General features: G+C 36.7%; 1 protein-coding gene across 1 annotated transcript in view; it reads left to right on the plus strand.

Moving 5' to 3' along the window:
- Positions 1 to 27,993, plus strand: part of COL12A1 (collagen type XII alpha 1 chain) — a 119,467-nt gene that overhangs the window by 78,884 nt on the left and 12,590 nt on the right. Inside the window, exons 41-58 of the mRNA XM_012925555.2 lie at positions 309 to 425; positions 543 to 689; positions 1,095 to 1,169; positions 2,739 to 2,878; positions 5,034 to 5,157; positions 5,334 to 5,477; positions 7,615 to 7,779; positions 9,033 to 9,071; positions 9,159 to 9,297; positions 12,447 to 12,589; positions 13,154 to 13,263; positions 18,698 to 18,847; positions 20,243 to 20,320; positions 21,822 to 21,908; positions 23,645 to 23,698; positions 24,710 to 24,805; positions 25,277 to 25,330; positions 25,583 to 25,636. Coding sequence (XP_012781009.2) covers positions 309 to 425; positions 543 to 689; positions 1,095 to 1,169; positions 2,739 to 2,878; positions 5,034 to 5,157; positions 5,334 to 5,477; positions 7,615 to 7,779; positions 9,033 to 9,071; positions 9,159 to 9,297; positions 12,447 to 12,589; positions 13,154 to 13,263; positions 18,698 to 18,847; positions 20,243 to 20,320; positions 21,822 to 21,908; positions 23,645 to 23,698; positions 24,710 to 24,805; positions 25,277 to 25,330; positions 25,583 to 25,636 — 1,916 coding nt within the window. The remainder of the gene's footprint in view (positions 1 to 308; positions 426 to 542; positions 690 to 1,094; positions 1,170 to 2,738; positions 2,879 to 5,033; positions 5,158 to 5,333; positions 5,478 to 7,614; positions 7,780 to 9,032; positions 9,072 to 9,158; positions 9,298 to 12,446; positions 12,590 to 13,153; positions 13,264 to 18,697; positions 18,848 to 20,242; positions 20,321 to 21,821; positions 21,909 to 23,644; positions 23,699 to 24,709; positions 24,806 to 25,276; positions 25,331 to 25,582; positions 25,637 to 27,993) is intronic.

Below are 27,993 nucleotides of genomic sequence, written 5' to 3' on the forward strand. Positions count from 1 at the left end.
TTAATAACCACTCAGGGATCTATCAGATTGACTCTCAGAAAAATTTCTCAAGATTTTCTATGTGACATCTTTGGCTTTTATAGTTTTGCAAGAAAATGTACAGATTTTTTTCTTTCCTTGAAAATCAGTGAAGTAGAGGAAAATCCTTTGTGATTATGTAATTTCTACATGTTTCATTTAAAACATTAACATTTTAGATGTTTATTTTTCTGCCATAGTGAAAATTTGACAATTATTCTGTGATTCAAAGTATGTTTTCTGTCATTTCTTACAAAATGAATCGTGTTCTTTTTTCCTTTATTTTATAGTATACTTAAATGTGACAGATCTGAAAACTTACCAGGTTGGGTGGGACACATTCTGTGTCAGGTGGTCAGCTCACCGGGCAGCCACCTCCTACAGGCTAAAACTGAGCCCAGGAGATGGTATGTAGCTGCACATTTAGCCTTCAGTGTAGAAGTTTGTTTATAAAGTGATCTGTAGAGATGCCTTTCAGTGTGACTGATGAGGACACGGGTATTTCTCTTTGTTGTCGTAATCAGGAACCAGAGGCCAAGAAATTACTGTGCGTGGATCAGAAACCAGTCACTGCTTCACAGGCCTTTCGCCAGACAATGACTACAGTGTAACTGTTTTTGTGCAGACACCAAATCTTGAAGGACCAGGTGTCCCTGTCAGTGAACATACCAGTAAGTTTTGGACTGCTTTGTACTGTTCGTAAGGCTTTGGGATGGAATTTTATAGCTGTGATAGATGTGGGTGTCTTCCGTGCAGGCACTTCTCCATGGGCAGCATGAAATGACAGGAGAGGGGTAAAGGTTGGAGAGGCAGCTCTGGCTGATGCTGAGACGATGTAGATGGACTTAGATTCATGGATTCTACTCTTGCCCTTCTTGAAGACCTTGTGTTCTCCTTTGTGTCTTTACTTTCTGCAGTTGTAGTTGAGCTTGAAGCATGGGCAGAGTAGAAGCCCTACTGTGTTAGTTTCCAAGATTTGATTTGTTGTTAACATAAAATTGCTCTGAATATTTGCTTTGGGGAATATAAACTGTGAACATGTTGTGATTTTCTAATTATTGTTTTCAAACTTCCAGCCCTGAAACCAACAGAAGCCCCTACAGAGCCGCCCACACCTCCACCTCCTCCAACCATTCCACCAGCCCGTGATGGTAAGTACAGTCCTTGAGGCAATGAATCCTTCAGATAGAGATTAGTGGATTTATTTCTGTTATATACATTCATTTGCAATTGAATGAGTATAGAACATTTCTTATTTACTGTTGCTGTCAAAATGCTTTTAGATAAAAAAAAATTATGGGTAACTTTTCCCCCCTATTGGCCCATTTTGGTGTGAGTAAAATCAGTTTTAAGTTCCTTCAACCTTCAGTTTCCTTAGTTTTGCAGAGTAGGATCTTAGTGATACCTTCTGTAGTTACATGTGGGCATTGCCTTTCACTGGCTGCTGTCAACAAGCACTGTAAGCCTTTTTGCCTACACATAAAACTGAAGTTATGAGGTCTTCAGCTTTGGAATTCCTGGCTTTTGATCTGAGAAGTGCCTGGGATTACACTAAATAATTTTCATTCATCTAAAGTTTTAGACTTAATCATCACAGTGAACTGGTTAAAGGGCATATAGAGCTATTAAAGGTGCTCTTTCAGTAATTTAGGAGCAATTGTTTAGTACCCCATCCTCTTAAGTTTAACTGATTGTTCGAATCTAGAAGATTACAGCTTTCTCCCATTTCTCTTTTTATTGTAATCATTATCTAACAACAAAAATATTCTTTGGCAAATTTATTTACATTAACAAGTTGAATTTAATTGTAGGTATTCTTTTGTTTATCAAAAAGCTTGAGTCCTGTAACATAAGTAAATTTAAAATTTGAAGTTAATTATTATGGGGTAAAATAATGATAGATTTCTATAAATTGACCCCTCCAAAGAAGTTTGGTAATCCTGGTTTTAAGCATTTTGTCTTTTTTTTCAAAGTAGGTCTTTTTTTTTAGAGTAGTTCTAGATTCTCTGTGAAGTTTAGTAGACAGAACAAAATCTATATTCTGCTGTATCATTACCCACATCCAGCGTGTAACTCTTGCTGTCTATTGGTGGATCTTTGTCATTCAAAAGCTATAGCTTACATGAGAGTTCATATTGTCATATATTTCACCTATGAAGTTTTTATAAACTTAAATGTTCTTTAAGATTCTGTTTATAGTCTCCACGTTCGGAATTCAAATGAAAGATATTTATGTGTCATATCCATCTGATGTGATTCTAGTGACCTAATTTAAAATAAGATATCAACTTGCTTGAATCAGATCTTTGGTCATTATATTAAAATTACCCAAACCCACTGGTGACTCTCCTTCATTTCTAGACAATGTTGCTTTTTAATTTTCTCCCATTAATTGTTTAAAGCTGCTTGAAGAGTTTCTTGAGGCAAAATTCTGTACTTACATAATGGATTTAAACAAATGGAGAGTCAGCTCTGTGCTTTTCAAATATACTGGATATTTGAACCATATAGGCAGCTTATTGCTGAATCAGATTCGGGAAGTCTAGGGCGGGGCTCAAGGCTCTGCATTTCTTATAGGTTTCCAGGTAGTGAGTGTTCTTGTTGCTGAACCACATATTGAGTAGCAAGTTGTTTCATGTTTTTCAGTTAATGTACTTTACTTTGAATGAAAGAATTCATGAGATGCGGGACTTCCTCTATTGGTTTTCTTTTTTTTCCAGTATGCAAAGGGGCCAAGGCAGATATTGTGTTCTTGACTGATGCCTCTTGGAGTATTGGGGATGATAATTTCAACAAAGTCGTGAAATTCATCTTTAATACTGTGGGAGCCTTTGATGAAATCAGTCCTGCTGGGATTCAGGTCAGTGTCCTTTACCAGATGGCTAATCATTTGTACTTTCTTGAACTTCTGTTTGTAAGTTCAGATATTTTCAATATAACCTATGTTTGGACCTTCACTATTTGCTATTTTCTTTACATGTGTAATTTTGGGAAGGAATTGGAAATAAATAGACAAAGATTTCTCTGGATATTTTCTTTGACTACATGGACATTCCTATTTGAGAATTTAGGAAATTCAGACTCTAATTTTTTGGTTAAGACTTTCAACAGGGACACAATTCCAAAAAGATAGCTCTACGTTTGAACATTCAAGTATTGGGAATGTTGTATCCTGAAATGGTAGAAGAATCAGAGTTGATTAGTGCCTGTAGTAGCTGTATGAATCCTGTCCTCTACTCTGAAGCTAGGACCTTGACCAGAAAAATATCCATTATTGATCAAGTGGACCCTTCATTTGTTTCCTTAAATCATAACTAGCAGTTTGCTTGCCAAGAATCTCTGTATCCATTATCCTGGAAATTAAAGATTTTTATATTTCTAAAGCAGACTTTAGACTAATTCATCATTTAGCCCTAACTGGCCGTAAAGCTTAACGTCTCCTTTACCACTCCCAGTTCACCCCTGAACTGATTGACACTTAGACTTAGTGACTCTGAGTCTATTTTGGGCAGTCTTCCCAGCTTCTTAGAGAGTCTGATTCAGGCTATTATTAGTTATGTCTTGGATTCTACAATCTTGAAGACCCACTTCAGATTCCAGCTCTTCTGGAGAATGGCCTCCGGATAGCTTTTGGCATTCCATGCTCCTAAGGCATTTTGTCTATGTTCCTTTTAGGGCAAGTATCACTTTATATTGTCACTATTTGTGTGACCCTCTTCTGCCTAAATCATTGACTCCTTCAGGGCTGAAGCTGTATCCTTTAAAAAATTCCTCTTCTTTATTCCCCTGTTCTTTTGGGTGAATTTTCTTCTTTATTTGGCAGTTTGTACTTCATAGTGGTGTCTTAGAGGCATTATGAAAATCAGACATTTTGAAAAAAAAAACACATAATGTTATAACCAACTGTTCCCTGTTTTATGGAATATTACTTCATGGAATATACAAAATTAAAAATCCCCAGATAATCCTGTAGGCATTGTTCCAGCTCAAGAGAATAAAAATTTAGCATAATTATATTCTTAATATATGAAGATTGAAGCTACTCTCTTTATCCTTTTAGATACAGCATTTCTAATAAAAGTAACTAATTTTTTCTTTATTAGCTCCTATGTACCATACTTTGTACACATGCTCATTCATCTATAAAGCACCTATGTAAGATAAACTTTTTAAAAAGATTTATTTTTACTTGAAAGAGTTACAGAGAGAGAGAGAGATACAGAGAGACAGAGAGAGATTGCTCTTCCTTCTGCTGGTTAACTCCCCAAATGACCCCAATGGCCCCAATGACCAGAACCATTTGTAAGCCAGTTGAAAGCCTAGAGTTAAGAGCTTCTTCCAGGTCTCCAGCATAGCCACAGGGGCCCAAGACTTTGGCCATCCTCCACTGCTGTCCCAGGTGATTAGTGGGCAGCTGGATTGGATTTGGAGCAGCTGGCATTTGAGCTATGCCAACCCAGTGGAAGATGAACTTAATTAATTTCCATTCTACTAATAAGGAAACTAAAGGCCAGAGAAATAGGGAACTTACTCAGTTGACAGGGAGTCCTGAAAACAAAGCCAGTACTTTTCCACTAAATCACACTGTAGCTGAGTCTTTGATGATTGTGATCACAGTGATACTGTTATCGACAGCGACTGGATGTAGTCATTGAGAAAGACTGCTTTGGTTGACAGTCAGCCAAGATGTTAAACCAGCATTTGGGTTCAGGAAGACACGCTCTTCTAATCCTTGCTGTTGGCTAGATTTTCCTATTTCTTCCTACATCCCAAGGAAAAGCACCATATGAATACAGTGTATTTTCTTTACTAATATCATTTATAACTATTTAATACTGTGTTGGGATTTAGAGAATTTAATGGAACATCAGCAGGCAGCATAATATTGTTTGCATTTAAGGAGTTCAGAGATGCTTTTGTGTGGTCCTCTCATTCCGTAGCCAGAGAAGTCACTCAAAGGTTGAAACACAAGGTGAGATGGCTTATACTCATTGCTAAATCACATTTCCTTTCAGGTTTCATTTGTGCAGTACAGTGACGAGGTCAAATCTGAATTCAAGCTGAACACATACAATGACAAGGCCCAGGCCCTTGGAGCCCTCCAGAATATTAGGTACAGAGGAGGAAACACAAGAACAGGTACAATGAATCACAGTATATAGAACTATGCCTTCCAAGCATTTGGAGTGGTGCAGCAGAGTTTTTGACTGTGCTCCAATACCTGGATTCTTATCAGTTGGGGATGGGTAATGACGTTTTGATAGTTTTCACTGAGGTGACACTAAAAAACTGCTTGTCATGCTCTGTCTCTGTAGGCAAGGCTCTCACATTTATCAAGGAGAAGGTCTTGACCTGGGAGAGTGGCATGAGGAAGAATGTCCCCAAGGTATTGGTTGTGGTCACAGATGGTCGGTCGCAGGATGAGGTCAAGAAGGCGGCTTTTATCATCCAGCAGTCAGGTAGGCAAGGGTGCAAACTGGATTGCAGTCATTGTTTCAGCAGTTACAGGAATGGTTTTTAAAGTCCAAAGTTGTGGATCTTACTTTGTTGTTTCTGTTCTACTCTGTACTCCATACTCTTGTAAAATTAGTTTATGTTTAAATATAGAAGCTCCTAATCATTGCTCAAAAATGATATAGTATATTCTTTATAAAAGATGAGATTATAGGTTTGTCCAGGGGTAAACCAGTTTTTCCCGCAGTGGCTGGATGCCTATAGGAAGCAATGATAATGGGATAATCATAGAGCAGGCTTTTTGTCATAGCAGAATGGAATATTTTTTTAAAAAAATATTTATTTATTTGAAAGGCAGAGTTAGAGAAACAGAGAGAGATATTGAAAGAGAGAAATATTGAAAGAGAGAGAAAAACAGGGAGAGATGTTCTATCTGTTGGTTTCTTCTCCAACAAATGATTGCAATGGTGAGAGCCAGATTGGTCCAAAATCAGAAACCAGGAGTTTCTTTTTTTTTTTTTTTTAAAGATTTATTCATTTTATTACAGCCAGATATATACAGAGGAGAGACAGAGAGGAAGATCTTCCATCCGATGATTCACTCCCCAAGTGAGCCGCAACGGGCCGATGCGCGCCGATCCGAAGCCGGGAACCTGGAACCTCTTCCGGGTCTCCCACGCGGGTGCAGTGTCCCAATGCATTGGGCCGTCCTCAACTGCTTTCCCAGGCCACAAGCAGGGAGCTGGATGGGAAGTGGAGCTGCCGGGATTAGAACCGGCGCCCATATGGGATCCCGGGGCTTTCAAGGCGAGGACTTTAGCCGCTAGGCCACGCCGCCGGGCCCCAGGAGTTTCTTTTGAGTCTCCTGTGTGGGTACAGGGGCCCAAGAACTTGGAATATCTTCCACTATCTTACCAAGTGCATTAGCAGTGAGCTGGACCAGAAGGGTATAGCTGGGGCTCCAACTGACACCCATATGGGATGATGGTGCCACAGGTGAATCCTTTACCAGCCACGCCACAGTGCCAGCTTCAGAAATGGATATTGGTATTAGTTCCTGTACAAGAACAGTCTTAAGTGCTTTAATATTCAGCTTGTCCTTGCAGACGTGGATCTAATAAAGATTGCTGAAAAAATTACTGCAAAGGGGTGTACTGGGGTCTCAGGAAGACCTCTCTGAAATAGATTGGCCAACTAAGCACCCTGTGACCACGTGGCAGCAGTGCCCTTTGGACTATTAGGATTATTATGGATGAAAGTAGGATTTTACAGTACTCAAAATTAATATCTTCTCTCCCCTCACTGCCCTAAGCATGATTCAAGGCAGATGTGTTATAGAAAACTGAATGCTGTGTGTTATCTGTTATAGTAAATTGCAGAGTGCTTCATTACATGAATTGTCCTCTGCGTATATATATGATTTATTACCTACATCTATGAGTCATCATTAATGTTAAGTATGTTTGTCTTCTTTGAGATTGTTTTTTGCAATAATCTTTATAAATCACTGCATCTCTTAGGTTACTAGCTGACTTAAATTTGTGGTTATGAATGCTTACTTATCAAATTTTCATGTCTATAAAACTATAGTCCTTTTATTGAAGTGAAACTTTTATTAGTTTGTGTTACCCTAAATGAAAGAATGGTTACTACCAGCAGGAGCTGAAGACTGTATTTAGAAGGTGGCCAACGTGCTGCTTTAGAGCTTAAGCTTGTTGAGAAAATCAATTTCAAGAATTCAATTTTTAAAATAGCCCAGTACTGGTTTCTGAGTCACATAAGTTTGAGATACTAATGAAACTTAAGAGATCTGCAAAATTTATATGTATATTAGGAGTGTGGGTCTGTGGAAGACAGTGCACGTATCACAAAATCTTTCTGCTATGAAAATATTCATATTTTAATTGTGAGGGTTTTATTTTAGAAGTCTAACAGATTTAGTTTTGTAAGTTGGAAAATAGCAATGCTTGAATTATTACATATTCATTAGAAAGCCCATAGTTACTCATTAGTGTTTATGTAAAAATGCTGTATGCATTAAGAAAACCTAGAATTATTTCTGCCAAGATTTTATTTTCAGTTGTTTAAGCATGAAAAATGGAAAAAAGATGTATGATTCACTCTAGAAATGCTGCTTTGCAGGGTTCAGTGTGTTTGTGGTTGGTGTGGCTGATGTTGACTACAATGAGCTTGCCAACATTGCCAGCAAACCAAGTGAACGACATGTGTTCATTGTGGATGACTTTGAATCCTTTGAGAAGATCGAAGACAATCTTATTACATTTGTTTGCGAAACTGCCACTTCAAGTAAGTCATGAGTAACATAGATTCATAACTTCAGTTGTCTTGAAAAATAACTATTTATGGACAATCCTTTATCCTATGCGGAACCACATGTGTGCATAAATAGATCCTGGGAAACTAGTGGAGAAGCTGATGAATCATTGTTCCATTGAGATCATGCTAAATGTGTGCTGGTCAGAAGTCCATTTTTAGGCTTGAAGATGTAATAGTCCTTGTATGGGAATAACTTATTTTATATGCTATTTTCCCATTACCCTAATGTCTGCGATATTTGGGTTAATTAACATTTACCTTAGAATTGCATATGTAGAAGTTTTTCTGTGAGATGAGTATTTTCTGTACTAGTAATCAATTGGTATTTATGCTGTTAGCATCTGTGCTTCAAGAGACTAATGACTCTACTTGTATGTATATGTGTGTTTCATAGATATTAGATTGTTTTCATTTGCTTGATTTTAGAGTTTTTTTTAAATGCCAGAACCTCTTGTTCAGCTGTTGTCCATCAGTACCAATTTTTTGGCTATTAACTAATAGATCTATACGCCAGTGAAGAAACCTGATCTTTGGCAGGGTTTTGCTTTATAAGTGTAATATTTCCCCTCATTTAGCATAATTCTAAATCTCAGAGCTCTGGTTCTAGGCAGTCTAAATAAGCAAAAGTAACTGGTCTCCTACAGAAACTTAGGTTGGAGCAGCATTGGTGAATGTGGAATGGGAGCTAGAGTTGTCTAGCTAAGCCAGGCAGTCTTGAGTAGCCCTTTGCATCCCTAACTCTTCAGTATCCCCAGCTCTTCCAGGGTCCAGGATGTACAATACATGTATACTTACTCTTGTATACACATGTATACTTACTCCTGGTCCATAATGTTTGGGAGCTTGCCAGAGAAGAATGCTCAGGAGGAATCAACTCCTCCTACCCTTTCTGAAATCCAGAATTCTCTGGGTGAGAAAATTTTTAATCCATTAAAAGATATATGAAAAATATTCTCTGTAATTGTATTTATTAGTCATAAGAACATCATAAAATCATAATTGGACTAAAGAAAATTAAAAAAAAACATTTACTTCATTGATTAACAGTGTAATTTCTCTTAGTCTACATGAAATAACTTACAAAAGGTTAGATTGGTAAGTTAGTTTCTAATAAATGAATAAACAGTTTCCTGACCTGAAGTATGTACACAATTACTTCTTGAGTATATAAAATGCTTGTACATCAATGGTGAACTGTACTTAAAGAACACTGTGTGTTGCAGGTTGCCCTCTCATTTATTTGGATGGCTACACCTCCCCAGGTAAGCATTTTGATCCTTGAACTAACTTATTTCAAGATCTGATCAATAAAATAATTTACTCACTCTGATTTTTTTTTTGATGTAAAGGTTTTAAGATGCTTGAAGCATACAACCTGACAGAAAAGAATTTTGCTTCTGTACAAGGCGTGTCTTTGGAGTCAGGGTCTTTCCCAAGCTACTCAGCCTACAGGCTTCAAAAGAATGCCTTTGTGAATCAGCCTACAGCGTAAGTGTGACACTTGGGTTTACAATGAATGATACTCTTTCTTGCCATGAGCAAGGGATTCTTAGAATCTTTGCTGACTTCCTCAGAACTTTAGAGCTGTTAGAGGACTTCTTTTGGATGGTTTAAAGGTTGAGTTCTTTAGATCCAGTTAGGTTATTGTCTTCTATCAGGCTCTAGAGCAGTTTGGAAGCAGGACACTGGGATTCAAGCTTCATTATTCCAAAGTCAAGAATCTTAGCTGGGTACTCCAGAGTTGCATATAAGTGATTGTTTTGAATTTAAGGTTAAGATTGTAGTTATTCCAATAACAGAGGCTGTGAAAACAAGATAATATATTATTTTGGACATTCCTCCATGTGTTCAGAAGGACTGGATGGAGAAGCTAGAGTTGCACATAGCAGTTACAACAAAAGTCAGTGTTGGCTGCTGGAGTGCCTGGACTCCGTTCCTAGCTCATGCGCCTTACTCCGATTGCTTACCAAAGCAGACCCTGGGAGGTGGCAGCGATGGCTCAGATATTTGGGTTGCTGTCTCTCATGTATGTGTGTGCTCCTGGTGCCTAGCTACGGCTCTAGTTCTGTCCCCGCCATTTCAAAAATTGGGAAGTAATTACATAATGGGAAAATTCTCTCTTCCTCGCCTCTCACCCCATTCTTTTTCTTTCTCTTTACCCAATTCCCTCTTTCTTTCTATACACATCCATGCATGCACATGCACACACACACATTTCAAAAGAACTAGGCAGAATAAATGCAGAATGAAAGCATTTTTTTTCCAGAACTCTAGAAAATGAAAGGCCATTGTAATTCCACTTGTCCATGATCAGGAAGGTTAGATTTTTTTTTAAACACCTTTATTTGCTTTAAAAACATAAGACTTCTTGTACAATAAAGCATAAGCATGTTTCATCTACAAAGTCAGAATATCTTCCTTGTGGAACACGCAGGAAGAAAGGATAAACACACACATGGCAAAGTAGTCACATACTGTTTTTTTGAGCGTCTGTTGGCTGTTTTGGCTGTGTCTCAGATGTTTTGATGTTTTTATGTCGGTTTGTTTGCTTCCAAATAATTTCTTTTCTCTAGTGGAGTTCATCAAGTGCCCATGGAGTATGCAATGGCAACATAGTTCCTAAGAGACTTCTGTGTTTCCTTTTAGTTAAGCATGTGCTGCCTACTCAGTGGCACATTACTTAATCAAGGTGCTACAATTTGTTGTTGATGTTGTTGCTGTTGTTATTCATGCTGTGATTGATGTGGCTGTTATGAAATGATGTCAATCCGAAAAATAAATGTTCTAGATATGAGAAAAAAAATGTCTTTGGTATTTTGAGATTGCAATAAGCTTGTAAATCGCTTTAAGTATGATGGGCATTTTGATGATACTAATACTTTCAATATATAGGAATTTGATTTTAACAGATAATTTTGTACTATGAATGTTTACTGTTAGTACCAGGTGTGAAATATGGCTTTTTGTTATTGTTATACTTTTGTTTTCAAAAGATCAATTTTTCTGGCCAAAAGTCTTAGTTATTTTAGAGGTAATCTGTGACTAGGAACGTTAGATTCTATTGGCTAATATTGTAGCCATCTGTTGAGTGGCTCTAGATGTTATTTCATGAGAGTTTGCACCTGGATATGATAACCAAAAATGTATATTTCTTATTAATTAAAATGAAGACTTTTATGTTAAAAAATGTGGATTTGGCATCTAATGGAGAGAAAAAAACAAGGAGAAACAAAAATTGCAGAAACCTTAGGACAGAATTAGAAAATGATGTCTGAAATTTGAAATGCTCTGGGAAAGCTAATGGAAAATTCAGATTAAAACCAAAGCTAATTTATTTCAAAGAAGTACAGATTGTTTTGTTGTAGTTTGACCACATTGTAAGTTCCTGCTGTCGTTATTAGTGAATCTGGTTCAAAGTTGTAGTTGTTCCAGTGAACCTAACTAGATCTTTAGCTGCCTCAAGTTATGATTCCTACATTTTGATTTATTATGTTTTATGAGTAAAATTTATGATATATTTAACTGGTTCTGATGGTATGTTTTCACAAGAAAAGAACTTTTGTCTGAAAGGGAGGAACATGAATACGACACAATAAAGATTTTAATAAGCACTAGTTAACTAAAGAAGGAGAAAAATGAGCCAAGTAAGAGATGAGTTAATGTGGAGAAAGTATTGTTTTCACATGGAATGTTATAATGATAGCTCTTGGACATGTAAAATGTATCCTGTCACTTTCTTTAGAGCCTATATTTGAGGACAGCAGGTAGCAGTGTGATTTAGAAGCACCCGTGGTGTAGTTGTAGGACATGGTCCTGTAGAGGCATTTGTGCCTGCTGCCAAAAATTCCAGGAGGAATACCTTCGTTTCTGCCAAGAGTTGTTTATCTAGGCCTTTTTCCTACCTTCAGGGAGAATGTATTATGTGGTCTCAGGCAGAAAACCAACAATTCAGCTTCAAAGATTACCCCAGAACAAGGACTGATTTGACTGTATAAGAACAGAGGGGACCAAATATTTTTTTTATCATGTTCTAGGGCCAGAACTCTATCATTTTAATTGAGCCATATCCTTTTATTGGCACTAAACATTTGCACATGTACATAGCTTTAAAATTTAAAATTGGTTTTATTTTTGGTAATATGTGAGCTTCTTTTGATTTGACTTCAAGGAAGGAATCTAGAAGTGTTAAATCTATTAGTGATGGAGAGATATCAAGAAGTGTAACTTATTTTACCTATGATTTCATCCCCTTGACATTGGAAATCAAATATATTTAGTGTAAGATTTGCTTTCTTTGGATAATATCTGTAGGCATATGACAACTACTCTAAGGTTATTATCTAATAATTTAAGAAATTTGTTATGATTAATAGTGAAGTAAAATAAAATCTGCTAATTTACCCAGATTTTTGTCATTTTATCAAATGATAAATAGTTTAGTACTATTTACATAGTGGCTGTTTGTATTTCTTCTTTTGACATGTTTTCCAAATTTTTCTTCTAATATGAAGATAGAGTACTGTTAATGGTTTCTGATACTACCATAGTAAAATTTTGTTTCAAAAGTTTAACAGTTTATGTTTCTGATGGTAAATCCTTATTTATTTGTTTGTATTTATTTTGTTTTTTTCTAATAGAGACTTACACCCGAATGGACTTCCTCCTTCATACACAATTATACTACTCTTCAGACTTCTCCCAGAAACTCCCAATGACCCTTTTGCAATCTGGCAAATCACAGACAGAGACTACAAACCACAAGTTGGAGTGATTGCAGATCGTAAGGATTTTTATCTTCCTTTAAGGCCCATTCATTTACAGTTTGTATCTTTTAAGATTATTTATTCATTTTGAAAGAGTTACAGAAAGAGGGACACACACGCATACATCTTGCAGCTGCTGGTTGACTCCCTAAATAACCAAAGCAGTCAACATCGGCCAGCCTGAAGTCAGAGACAGAGCTTCATCCAGGTCTGCAGTGTGAGTGAGAGGAGCCCAAAATCATGTGCCTCTTTCCCAGGCTGTTAACAGGCAGCTCAATTTGAAGTGGAATAACCAGGATAAGATCTGGCAGACTTTTGGGATTATCTGCTTGCTATGCATAATGCTGGGCCTACATAATGTAGTTTAATGTATTTTCCTTTCCTTTTCTTTTCCCTTTACGCACCATCTGAATTTTTATATTTACCCAATATATATGCTTTTATATTTAGACTTTTCCAGATACAATTATGCTTTAGCACATATGAAATTATTGTGATTTTTGAAATTTTTCTGAATTATTTTTTAATACTCTCAATAAAACTATATCATGAATTTAATAATAATTTTGTGTTGATTACAGCTTCAAGCAAGACATTATCATTCTTTAACAAAGATACAAGAGGCGAGGTACAAACTGTTACATTTGACACAGAAGAAGTAAAGACCTTATTCTATGGAAGCTTTCATAAGGTAAAAATGTCACATTGTCTGAATCTTATCTCAGGATTAGAAACTAAAAAAATTCCTCTTATTATTTATTAAAATATTAAATTGGCAGGATCGTAGGTATAGTTTTAAAAATATGATTTTATTTTATAGCATTTGATAAATTCAAATAAATAATTAAAGTGGTATTTATATTAGTCAAGAAATAAACAGTATTAACGGATGTATTTGAACAGACACACAAATTGTATATATTTATGGAGTACTGTGTGATATATATAAAGACCAAAATGTGTGCATAATGCATAATGTTCTATTCAACGCAAACAGATCTATATCCTTAAACATTTATTACTTCCTTATGGTGAAAATATATTTAAAAAATCCTTTTCCCTAAACTAAAGAAGATAGAGTAAATAGGACTGTCTGTAGTCATCCTGTGTAATAAAGGGACATGGGAAATTTCTTCCCTGTAACTGTAGCAGAGGACTTGTTAAAAAACTTCTCCCTAAGCCTGCATCCCTCTTACCCTTCCTAGCCCTTGGTAGCCATCTATAAGTTTGACTTTTTTTTTCTGATTGTGTGTGAGATATTTTAATTGTTTCTGTTTTTGCTTATTTCACTTAACATAATAACTATTAGTTCCATCCATGTTGTTGCAAGTGAGGAAACATAATCCTTTTTATGTACCATGTTTTCTATATTCATTTGGCAGTTGATTGACACTTAGGCTGTTTTCTTTTCTTGATTGGTGTGAATAGTGCTACAGTAAATATCAAAATGAAGATTCTTCTAGGAGAGTTTGGTTTCATTTCTTTTTGTTACATTTTGATGTGTTTCAAATGCTTATGTCTTAAAAACTGGAACCATTATAAGCAACACTGCTTACCTATATTCTACTTACATTTTATATATTTTTAAAGAATTATTGATTTATTTTGGTGCGAGAGAAGGAGAGAGAGAGAGAACATTGCCTCTCTCTTCATTTCACTTCTCAAAATGTTTGCAATAGCCATCACTTGCTGCCTCTCAGGGTGCATAGATGTAACAAGCTTCTTAGTGCTGTTAATTTCTTTTTTCTTCCTGATGTTGATTTTGTTTTGTGGCCATTCTTTTAAGGGGATGTATAGTAGTTGTGTAATGGAGACTGTCATATCTAGTAGCATGTTATTTAACTTCATGGCATTGTAAATTTCTATTTTTCTTTCTATTGTTGATCTTGTATTATGACTTTTCATTTGAGGGGATGTATAGTAGGTGTGAAATGGAGGCTAACATATCCAGATGTAAGGATACAATGAAGTATGCATTTCTACTTCCAAAGATGGACTTATAATGAAACTGTTTACTATATCTTGACAATAGGATGCTGGACTCTCTGCCATTGTCCATGCCCACAATGATGGACATATGACTGTGTATGAAGAACTATACTTATATAGAGGAACGAGGTGGGGGGGAATTGAGACTGGGATAAGGGAAATAACTGGAGCCTATGGAACTGTATCATAAAGTGATAATAATAATAGTAAAATGAAAAAAAAGGAAGTAACAAGCTGAGTCAAAAGCAGGGTGGAAAATCACATCCAGGCAATCCTAGATGGATGAAGACGTCCAAAAGATCATGATAACCGATCCAAATGTCTACCTTTGGAGCAGATTCTTTTTTTTTTAAGATTTATTTATTTTTTATTGGAAAGGCGGATATACAGAGAGAAGGAGAGACAGAGAGGAAGATCTTCTGTCCGATGGTTCACTCCCCAAGTGACCGCAATGACTGGAGTCAAGCCAATCTGAAGCCAGGAGCCAGGAGCTCTTCTGGGTCTCCCATGTGAGTGCAGGGTCCCAAGGCTTTGGGCCGTCCTTGACTGCTTTCCCAGGCCACAAGCAGGGAGCTGGATGGGAAGCGGTACCGCTGGGACTAGAACCGGTGCCCATTATGGGATCCTGGCACTTGCGAGGCGAGGACTTTAACCACTAAGCTATCGCGCTGGGCCAGGAGCAGATTCTTGATAAGGATGATAAAGGGCTATTCTCATTGAGCCTGAAGGAATTTCAATACTCTTATTGGTAAAAACGTACAAAAATGAAAATTAAAAATATTTAAGTAGATGGCATACCAAATAACTTCAAAAAGTTCATGGGAAATGCATATTATGAAAAAACTATTTTTTTAAAGATTTATTATTATTGGAAAGCCAGATATACAGAGAGGAGGAGAGATAGAGAGGAAGATCTCTCCCCAAGTGAGCCGCAACGGGCCGGTGCCCGCTGATCCGAAGCCAGGAACCAGGAACCTCTCCTGGGTCTCCCATGCGGGTGCAGGGTCCCAAAGCTTTGGGCTGTCCTCGACTGCTTTCCCAGGCCACAAGCAGGGAGCTGGATGGGAAGTGGAGCTGCCGGGATTAGAACCGGCGCCCATATGGGATCCCGGGGTGTTCAAGGCGGGGACTTAAGCCGCTAGGCCACGCAGCCGGGCCCTTTCCATGACATTTGGACTTACCCTCTTAAATACTTTATCTACATAACAACTTTTATGAAGTGCAGTAAAAGAAGTGTCTTGTTAAGAGTGCATGTTCTGATTTGCTGACTGTAACTGGTTCAAAGAGTCTTTATCCAATAATAGATGTTGAATCTGACAAAGTTTTTTTTTTTTTTGAGCTAATTTTGGTTCAGTTGAAATTGAATAATTTGCTGAGAAGTATTTTATTTTTTAAATCCCTACTGGAGATATTGAAAATCTTCTAAATAACAGGCAATCATTTAGTAACTGATACTTAAACATTTCTAACTTTTATGGAATGCTTTACTGTGAGTCAAAAAAGAGGGAGACGGAGGACCTTGTTTTAAGTGAAATAAGTCAGGAACAAAGAGAAACAAATACCTCATGTTCTCATTAATAGGTGGACCCTAAAATGTTGACCTCATAGCTGTAGACAATAGAGGGAGTATGGGAGTACCATAGGGGTTGCCAGAGCCTGGTGGTGGTGGGGGTTAGTGCAAGGAGCACTGAGGTGCAATGCAATAGGAGGAATTACTTCTAGAGCTCCATGGCACAGCAGAATAGTTATGGGTGGTAAAAATTAATTTTATATTTTAAAATGGTTGGTACAGAGGGTTTTGAATATTTTCAATACAACGAAATGATAAATACTGGAGATGGTGGGTACAGTCATCCTACTCTGATCATTACATTCTGTATGCATGTATTGAGATGTCACACTGTACCCAACAAATAAGTATAATAACATTATGTTGATTAAAATTAGGATATATTTTAAAAGGGAGCATTTTTCTAGAGATCTATAGTGATGGTGACTAGTTTCTATAAACCAAGATAATTTTCTGATCTTCCTATCTTGACATACCATTAATCTTCCCATGGAGATATTCTCATTCTTTGGTTTCGTATATTGCCCTTTTTCCTTTTTCCCACAAGCTCTGTCTTCTCTCACATTGCTTTTCCAAATTTTGTTTTCCTATATCACCATTCTGTTTTGTTACTGCATTCCTTGACCTGATTTTTTTATTTCGAGAGCTTACTAAGATGTCAGTATACTTAAGATGTTTGAATATAATGTAATGCTTTGATATGTTTTGAAATCATTTCCAGAACTAAGTTAATCAAAAACAATAATAGTTATCATGTTGGGGTTTGTGGATGTTGAAAGCTCTAAAGACCTAGTTTCTTAGCAAATTTCAAGTATGTACTACACACTCTATTACTTGAATCCATTCTCATTTATTCTATAATGCAAGTACTACCATCAGTCATTACCAAATCTTTCATATTCATTTCTGAGTGAAAAATTCAACCACTTTTTTACTTACCATCTAGTTTCTGAACTAAAGTTCTTTATCCTTGGTGTGATCATGAAGAGTAGTCTAAGAGAAGACCCTTTGGAGAGGAGAGAAGAGAACAGCTAAAGGAATGTAATTAGTGAATGACAGACGGTTATTGCTTCATATGAATTCTCTTGAAAAACTGTGTTTCCTTTGTATTGTCAACAAATAGCATGTGGCTACGTAAGAAATTTTTGTTAAGGGAAGAAGAATAAGTGAAAAACACCATTTTAAGATATGTCAGAGCCGGAGGAGGGGTCTGAATGGCAAGAGAGTCCCTATTTGTTTCTTGTGATCTGTGGACAACAAAGTTTGTTGGGAAACAGGTTGGATGTTCTAATTACTTGGACCAATGATCTACAGATGAAAAGCCCAATATGAACTAACATGTATTTAAAATAAAAGTAAAACATTGAATAAATTATAGCAAAATACACTTTTATGGTATGCTTCTTCATGATTAGCCTTGAGAGACAAGTGTACTTGAAAAAAATTCAGATACAAATTAAAATAGTTTTGATTTGAAATAATGTTTCTGGATCCAGTTGTTTCCCAAATACTTTGTGAATGTTTGCTTCTGTGGTTATTCACATAAGAGCCAATAAAATAGTTTTAGTTATTAGATAATAAACATCCTGGAGGTGTTTATATGATGTTTTCAAATTCAACATTAGTTGTTTACACTGGGTGACATGTAAACTTTATTTTTAGTAAGCTATGTATTACTTTATATAAAAGCAATAAATAACTACTATACACATGCCAAATTAATGTTTTGGTAGAGATTCATGTGGGAAAAAGATATAGCTATAAAGTAAAATTTTGGAAATTGTTTTAAGTATTGACTCAGAATTTAAAAGGGAATTTGTGTTTCTTTTAACTTGCTGCCAAACTGTTTAAACTATTATCAAGTGCATACTTGAGTACTGATGCTCTGATAGCTGGAAACTATAACTGTTAAGGACCCACCCCCCCTATAGCCATTCTTTACATTGTTGCCATACAGGTGTTTGGTTAATTATCTGTTAATAGATTCATTAATGTTCTAGATGTCTTCAGTAACAGACAAAAAGTAAATCAACATAACCTTATTTAATTGAAAGAATATGAAATCCTACATTTTATTGATTCCAATTGAATCTCTCTGGAGGACATGTTAATTTTTACTATGTTGGCTGTCCACATGGTGTGCAGGTTCTTTATGGTTGAAATTGTGGAAAAGCAAGTGAAGAATTGGATTTAGCAAGGTCAGTGGAAGACATCAAGGCTCCTTTTATTGAGTTATATTCATTTATATATAGTTTTTTAGGGTCATTTATCTGCTATATCATCTGTAGTCATCTCAGTATGTTACATGATGGGAAAACAAGAAATTACGCATGTGAATGCAGAAAAAGGAAACTGAGACCTAGTGAAGTGCAACCTTCGTCTCACTCAGCATATTAATTTACTTTGTGGACACTGTAACCTCATTCTTGGGTTTTAGTTTAAACTGTGTGTTTAGGAATAAGAATGGCTTAAAAAGCACTTTTTAGACATTTGTGGTATGAAATATGCAGAAGTTAGCTATATATTTTTGTATTGAAATTTTATAATGGAAGTTTTATCTTTTTAGGTTCATATTGTGGTGACCTCAAAAAGTGTGAAGATTTACATTGACTGCTATGAAATTGTAGAAAAAGACATCAAAGAAGCTGGCAATATCACTACTGATGGTTATGAGATTCTTGGGAAACTTCTTAAAGGGGAGAAGAAATCAGCCACAGTAAGGAATTAGTTTTTATTTTTTCTTGGTACTTTCTGTTAAGATTTATACAGTATTTTCTAAATAATGCAGCAACATTTTTTTGCAATTCGTTTTAAATGGTCAAATTTGTGGTTAAATTGAAACTCTGGAAGAAGTTATATTCAGAAAATATGCTGCTCATACAGCATAATAATGTGCTAGGAAGAAAGCATGGCGTCAAGGCACCAGTTATGTTGAAACAGTGTAAGACTGGAAGGAACAATGTAAACAGTTGCCAGCACACCCAGTGGTGTCTTCAAAAGTCTCTTTTCTGTTGTTCGGGGATAATTGCTAATATAGATTTGTGCAACCAGATCATTAAGAATTTGTAGACACTAGCTGATAAGTCAGCAGAGCCTGAGTCCACTCACAGAAGGCTGACTCTGTCTCGGAAGGATTGATGTGATGGGACAGCTGACTGACTGTCTCATTCTCAACTTCCCTGCTTCAAGCTTGAGGCAGGAGCATGCCAATTCCATTTATAATGCTATCTTGTTATAAAAAGTTAAATCTTAGATATTTACTGTGCCAGGCTAATCAAGTTATGGTATACATCAGTCAACATGCATGTTGTCCTAAAAGCAAAGCTAACTTTGTTTGGTTTCTACTATTATTTTAAAAATAGCATTATTTATTTAATTTAGCTTTAGTTTCCATGGACGGGATTTTCTTCTAGATTCAAAGGCAGCGTTTTTATTTCACAATATGCAAACAAGTCATTCAAATTGAATATAATTATGATTAAAATTCACATATTTTGTGACTGGTGAATTTGTTTATTTTTATTTTTATTATTATTTCATTTATTTTGTAATTTACTATTTAAGTAGGATAACCACATGGGGTTTTTAAGAGAGTCACTATGTTTGTACAACTTTTTGCTTTTGTCAAAAGAACTTTGTTTTTAAACAGTAGAAGAATAGAAGGTATATGCTGTAGTTAGATAACTGAGGACTATTTAAAAGGTTGTTAGTCCTTAAATAATAATTTCTGAACTGTGTAATAAATAAACGAATCTTTCCTGGAATTTTTTAACAAAGACTGTTAGTAGTTGACTTAAATATATGTAGTCTTCAAATTCATTTAAATGTAGAAATTAAATATTCTAAAAGAAAATTCACAAGCAATCCCAAACACTTGTTTGTAGCCAAGGAAGTGAACCAAGAGTCGCGATCTTAATGTCTCTCACTTTGTTGTATGTATCTCTTAGTTTCATTTGTGGAACTCTTTCCTTCTGAACACAACAGGTCACATTGATCTCAAGGACTAGTAGCAACCTTTAGGGAATTTGTATGAGAAACTGGAAAAGATTGAAATGTAGAAACATTAAATATATTTCATGTATCTCTAGTTGATATTGTTGGTTGTTTGCAGTTCCAAATCCAGAACTTTGACATCGTCTGCAGCCCTGTGTGGACCAGCAGAGACAGATGTTGTGATATTCCCTCACGGGTAAGTAAAGTGGAATTTAACATTCCCCAGGAGTGACCTTGTGATACTGAGTCTGGGAGAGGCAGTGGTGCTCAGCAGTTGCATGTCCAGAGGGAGCCAAGGGACATGCAGTGTGCATGCTCTTCAGCAGCCATGACTTAGGCCAGGGCCCGCATGACCAGTCCTTCCCTTGCAAACCAGGAATGCACAAGACTATCTTTAGAAAATTTCCCTGACAGTGGGAAAAGTCCTGCTGAGCCCAAGTGTTTGATAAACCAGTTTACTGTGAGATGTCCAGTTGCTTGTAAAAGTTATGCATTCTGCAGAACAAGCCATCACTTTTCTGAAGTCTAAGACTTTTAGATGGTTGAAATATTTCATATTTCTTCTTGAGATGACAGATTTACCCCATTGTATCTATACAGGTGGTAATAGTTACAAAGTTCAATATTGTGATAGATTTGAAGCATCTGGGAATGAAATTAGATGAATTACTGTTGATTCAATAGATACTTATGGAGTTCTTGTTATAAACCAACTCTTCAGTGTGCTAGGGTTATGGCAGTATAAAGTGAATATTCTACAGAAAGAGAGAGAAATATGTAACAAATAGTTATATATTTGTACAATTAGCGCTTCATCTAGACTCTGAATCCATGTATTCAACCAATTGTGGATCAAACATATTTTAAAAATCACATTGTAATGAGCATGTACAGACTTTTTCGTTGTTGTTATTCCCTAAACAGTACAGTATAACATCTAAGTATTAGCTATTATAAGTAGTGTAGAGGTGGTTTACAGTATATTGGATGGTATGCATAGGTAACATGCTCTTTACTGTAAGGGAATTGAGTGCCTGGATTTGTTGTCCACGGAAGTCCTGATTTCCCCTGCACAATCAGAGGGATGTTTGTATTAGATTACAGAGTGAAAGCCCTGGGATCCAATACAGAATGAAGGGTTAGGAGGTGGTAGTACACATCATTAGATTTCGGTGATAAGGCAAAACCTGAATGAATGAAGCAGCAAATGTGGTAGTGGAGGATGAGCGATCCAGATGGAGAGAACTGTTCATATCAGAATGCTAGGTTCACAAAGGGCTCTAATTACATGAGAAACATGAAGCAAATTAGTGGCATTGGAGCAGAGAAAGTGAAGGAGAACATGTTAACAATGAGATTGGCAGGATGGCAGGGTTCTCTTTGCAGAACAAGCAGGTGCTTGTCAATATTGGAGAGGATTTTGGATATGTTTTGGGAATGAAATGGGAGTCTATATTTGAAATATACATTTCTCTCGTGCTGATTTTGAAAAAGTTAGATTAAATTAATACTGATTCCAGAGCTCTTGTGAATAGCTCTTGTTTCCTAAAGTAAGCATAAAATAAAGGTATAAAGGAGTAAAGCAAACTTCAGCATAGATGTATTTATAACAATAATGAGACTATAAACAGAGGTGAGATGAGAAATTATTTTTTTCCATCTAAATTCATAGGTCAATTTTCTTTCCAAAATTTCAGAGAGATGAAGCAAAATGCCCTGCTCTTCCAAATGCTTGCACCTGCACACAGGACAGCGTTGGCCCTCCAGGACCTCCAGGCCCTGCAGTAAGGAAACAAACTCTCTCTCTCTCTTGGATTTTTCCATTGAAATTTTTGAAGTTATCATCTGTTTGTCAGTATGGAGTCCATAAAATGCTTCCATCACCAGTATTTTCTAGGATAAAGAAATCTAAATTGCAGACCATCTTTGTAGTCTTTCTAGTGATTTGAAATGGAATAAAGCAGGAAGAAAATTTGATTCTTATTTAACACCTTTCTCCAGCTGTATAAGAATGATGATACTGGCTAGCCTTCAAACATTTCTCTCTTAAACATGTAAACCTACATTTCCACCTGTTATGATGACTTTCTAAATGTGTTGCATTTTCTGAAAACTTTCTAAAAAATTGTTTATTTGAGAACATGCTTTCATTTGCTGGCTTATTTCCCAAAGGGTCAGGTTCAAGCTGAAACTGGAATACAGAAACTCAACCCATATCTACCATGTGGCAAGCAGGAACCCAATTTCTTCATTCATTTTTACCCTTTCTCAGAATCCACAGCTGGATTCTGTAACTGGAGCTGTGTCTCAATCCTGGGTACTTTTATAGGAAACATGAACAGCCTAACTGGAAATTCAACACTAAGCTGAATGCCTAGCCTCCGAAGGCTTTTCTATCTATGGTATATAGCCATGGTTGAGAGGTTGACCTAAGAACAACTTGCATGGAGTCTAGAACATATGTGCTGTACGTAGCAAACAAATCATGGGAATAACATATGAAGAGGAATTTCACATATATTATGATATCATGAACATTGAAGATCGCAGATAGATCCCACTTTGATTAGTGTGAAACCCCTTGATTTACTCAATTCAATATCTGGACCTGAGTTGTTTTGAGGAATGCATGTGTTAGTTCTATTGATTTCTTGAAGAAAATAGATAATTAATATAGCAAAAGCTCTAGAATGCCCAGAATACCAAATTCTACTGTACTTGAACCATGGCAGATAGTGCAAATTGGTTCCAGTTTAATTTCATACCTCGTTCTCATAAAAGCATCTAAATTCACTATCATTTATTTTTTAGTTGTAAGTAACGTATCTGTTGTATATTTATAATCATAAAACTATATTCTGGATGTGACATGGGAGTTTTTGAAAAGCTGGGTTTTTTCCTTTAGTTGTGTGATAGTATTAGATGCCACTTTTGTATTTATTTCATCTTTGTCTAATGGTTTTTCAGTCCTGGTTACTGAAACATACTTTATTGAAGTCTGAGACATTATCTCCCCTAAAGACCATAATTTGTATAATTCCTAAACCCCTTTTCTTCAACTGTATTCAAGCATCTTTAATGTTTACTTTTGCCTATAAATTTCAAATGTTCTTACTTTAAAAAAATTATTAATATAGCATATTTGATTTTTCAGGGTCATAGGAAATGCATAATAATTACACAATTCTCATCAATACTGATGTATTTATCTGACCTTAATCAGAGAAACCAGTCATTACAGTTCAGCTATGATTCTTTTTAAAAAACTATTCCATATATACATATAAGGTGAAATTTTGTTAACAGTAAGTTCCAGAACATAAAAATAGGACACTTAGAATATACAAAGTTAGAAATTCTCTTTCCTCACTTACATCAATGATGTGAAATATTTCATACTTTACAAGTAGCTGTAAAGATACTAATTGGAAAATTCACTCCTGAAAGTAATTTTTACTTGCCAACTCCTTTCTAATTTCCTTTCATTCACACTCAATTGTACCCTTATTGTACTTTTTAGGGAGGACCTGGTGCTAAGGGGCCAAGAGGTGAAAGAGGTCTCAATGGCGCAATTGTAAGTAGATTTTAGAATGCAATAGAATTTCCTCTGTATGTTGAAGTCTGGTTGTTCACATTTCCACTAAGGGAGTATGTGGACTAGGGCAAGTTAGTTCATAATGTGGCTCAGGTAACATAATTGCCTCTGTCTTGTCTTTGAATGTCAAAATAACAGATGAGACTGGAAATGTATGCGATGCATCTCACAGCTATAGTGCGTACACAGGGAATCTTCAGAAGAACCTTAAAGGACTTATTTGGAGGGTGTTTTCGCTATCAGTTAAAAGACCCTATAGGCAGCAGAGTCCTGATAGGACCAGCTTGGACCAGTTTGGGAGCAGTTTTATGCTGCACATGTTTTCACCGCTCTCAGAAAAATAGCCGAGTGGTCACAAATACATTCACTAGGTGGTTGCTGATCTCTTCTGCCAGTTCCATAGTAATATCCCATACCACAACTCGAACTTCTCACAAGATAATTTCATGAAGATAATGTGTAGTGTGATAGTGATAAGCTAACACAGTTTGGAACGGATGACAATGGGATGTTAACCCAGGTGTGTCCAAGTTTGTGTCCTGCCTACCTAGCTGAATTGCAAAGGAGCTCCAGCACAGAAATCTGGTCCAGGGATATCTGTTCTTCTTTTGCTTGGTTTATTTATACTTTAGTTCCAGAAATGAGCCTAGTCTGAGAGAAGTCAGGACTGATGTAAAATAAATCCAATAAAATTTTGGCTGTGATCGCATGTAAACCTATCATTATAAATATATGCACGTGTCATATTTAATGTATTTTAGGTAAAAGTCTACTTCTAGGAGGACTTTTATGTGAAATTCAAGTGTTCTTACAAACTTATTGTACTTTCCAATTGTCCTTTTAGAAGCAAAAAATTGCATTAGTAAGTACATTTGTGGTGTATAGATTTTTGAAGGTATTTATAAGCATTATGCAACATGTTTCTGATTCTATGTCAGCACTGGACAGCATTCCATTGCTTTGTGGGTGTCTCTCTGTTGTGTATTTTAGGGGCCCCCTGGTCCTCGTGGTGATACTGGTCCTCCCGGCCCTCAGGGCCCTCCAGGCCCTCAGGGACCCAATGGCCTCTCCATTCCAGGAGAACAAGTAAGCACAAAGCGTTCTGTACTCAATAATACAAGTGGTACTCAAAAGTTTCCTTAGAATTCAACAGGGTTTGTCATTGAGACGAAGTATTATGAGGCCTGTTATTTCAAATATACAAATAATATTTAAAATCCTACATAACTCTGTAGGGACTCACTGGATCCTTAAAAACTGTTCTTATAAGAAATGCATATATCTCTATGTTAAACTACCCTCTTTTAAAGTGAATATGCTATTCTATGATTATCCATAGCTATCCCATTACCTTGCAAGTGGAAATGATTCTAACCCAGTTGTAGTTTTAGATCACCATTCCAAGATATGGTTTATTCATTTTCCTTGTGTGCTTATCCCTGAAGCTCTGCCTTTGATTTAAGAGCTGCTGATGATTTCATAAGTGACCCCGGTGTCCCCTTTCCCCGTTAATCTCTGAAAAACGCCTGAGCGCTGTGTCCCCATTGCTTACTCCAGGGTCGCCAAGGGATGAAGGGGGATGCTGGAGAACCAGGACTTCCAGGCCGAGCAGTGAGTTGCCCTTGAAGCTGCCCTTCATTTCATCTGTGTTAGATTGCTGTCCATTTCAGCTCTCTGCCAACTGGCCGTCTGCTCAATGCCTGACAATGTGCTTGGTTGTGGTTTCCCGCTTTTTTCTTTTCAAGAGCCACTGGGACTTTATTTAAAAACAAAACAAAAGAAAAAACAATGTTAGGGGAATAGTAAAGATTCTTTCTTGTATAGGAAATACAGTGTTTCACTTGCTTATTTCCTTTGTGCTAGGGAACACCAGGATTACCAGGCCCGCCAGGACCAATGGGACCTCCAGGAGACAGAGTAAGTTCTCTTGAGCAGGCTGCAGTGATGTGGCGAACAATATGAAACCATTTTTTGCACATTAAGGACCTTCCACAATACAGTTTGCATGGCTAGATGTGGAATTGTATATTTTTTGGGCAACTGCAATGTTAGTGCCAGTGGATCTTTCAAAATCAGTTCTCTCTCAAGGTATAAGAATCAAAATGATGGTACTTTAGGGTAATCCTTAGAATTTTAAATTTGGTCAAAACTTTTATCTTGTTATATTCAGCAAAAGAAGACCAGCAAAGGAATTTTAACAAATTAAAAATACAGTTGAGAGTATTGGCACAATGTTTTAAATCCTGAAATCAAAACCTTTGTTACAAGTCTCTTTGACATAATTCTGAAAGTATTTGATTTGTGAGACACTCTCTATGAAGTGTATCATTCCTCTTTTTTACATCATTAGAATTCAAATATCACTTCTGGCTTCATGACATGGTAGTCAGCTGGAATTTAGGAAGGATTTTACTCATTCTGATACTTTTCAGTTTTTCTCTTGATTCTGGATGAAAGCAATATAATTGTAGGAAACTCAGGTTCCCTAGGACAGGTAAATGAGAAACCCAGCAAACATAGCCTCTATGCTGAGTTCTGCAATTTTAAAGACACTTTTGATTGCATAGGAGATGATGAAAAAGACTCCAGAGACTTTAGAGTGGGTCAACACAAAGTAACAAATGACTTTCTGGTATCTTGTGCTCCAGACCCAAGATCATGACTAACCTGCATTCTGCTTAATCCAAAAAGTCAAGTGTGTAACTATCGGTAGGATCTGATCGGGACAGCCCTGTGACCACTGTCCCTCCATATGTTGATTTGTTAACCTCAACACCTCAAAGTCACCACCTGGTCAGAAAGATGGGTTTTCAGATGGAGCAAATGCCTCTCCAAATAACAATAAATGGTGAGTGATATGATGCTAGGCTTTATTTGCTTCCATGCCATTTATTTTTTTGAGTTGGAGGAAGGAGCATGCGAGGAAGGGCAAAGAGAAAAACTGTTCGCTGGGATCTGCGACCTGGAGGTGGTACAGAAATATACACTCTTTGACTCTTTTGAAACTATACTTTCATATTTTCTCAGCTCTTACTTTACAATAGATTGCAACTATGAAGGTACAAAAGTGACAAGTCCAGTCATTTCAATTAGAAAACATACCCCAAAATATTGCAACTGGGAAATGACGACACGTTGCTGCATCTCCTGACACCTTGCTGTGCACATGAAATTCATGACATAGTGAGAAACTGAGGGCATTTCTCATCAGCATCAGCGAGGTCTTTCTGAATTAGTGGCCAGGCAGCCACATCATCACTGTCGCTGCAGTCCTGAAAAGTGAAGGACTGGGAGGGTTTGTGCTTTTCCGCTTGCAGACTCTAATCTGTGTCCAACTTTGTGATGAGGCCACCCAGTTCTGTTGGAATGAGGGCAAGGAGAGTTTTCAAGAAATCATTCTCTTTCCTTTACAATCTATACTCCTCTCTACTACTGAGAAAAGTATCATGCATGTTTAAAGTCAGGTGCAAAGTTAGTGGGAGTTGCATAGTTATGGAACATTACAGAGACTCTGCATATTGGGATCTCATATTGGGAAAAATAGCAGCCTGAACTCAGAGGTGGAAGTGAAGAGAAGTAACATAGACTGTGGTGGAGACTAGTGACTTGTTACTAGGAAGGAGTGTACAGCAACAGGATGCATGAATTATCTACAGCACAGATGAGTTTAAGAATCAGACATAGCTTTGGGAGCCACTCGCAAATAAGAGAAGAGCATGCCCAGTTATCCGATACAACTGTATCTGTGACATGTTGGTTACAGAGCAGTAACTGCTGCAGCATTGCAGTTACCCTGTGCAATCCTCAGCTGGGCAGAAGTCATAACAATCACTAAAGCTTTGCAGCAAACAGTGAATCTTAGAATAAAAAAGTTCATACCACATTGTGCAGATGGCACATGGGTGGCATTTTTGAGGACATTGGCATAAAACCTGTCTTGCCCAAAAGTGGGTATGTTTTTCCTAAAAAAAAAAAATTAGGAAGTTCCTAGGCTGAATGAAGGAAGATTATTAAGAAACACACCCTTATCTGAGAAATGTGAAAAAGAGTGTATCATATAGCAGTTGGAGAAATTTATATGGAAGTAATTCCATTCAAACTGTCCAAGCCAAACTCCTGGAGCATTTCTGCTTCTTAAGTGGCTCTCAGAAGTAATGTTGATGTTACATCAGATGGGCCTGAGGTCTGTTTTTTGTTAAGCTGGCCTAGATCTTTCAGGAAGCAGTCTGAAATCTTATACCTATAAGTTTCTGAGAAGTTGTTTTTTTGGGAGG

Source organism: Ochotona princeps, chromosome 1 (genome assembly GCF_030435755.1).
Source record: "Ochotona princeps isolate mOchPri1 chromosome 1, mOchPri1.hap1, whole genome shotgun sequence".
NCBI lineage: Eukaryota > Metazoa > Chordata > Mammalia > Lagomorpha > Ochotonidae > Ochotona > Ochotona princeps.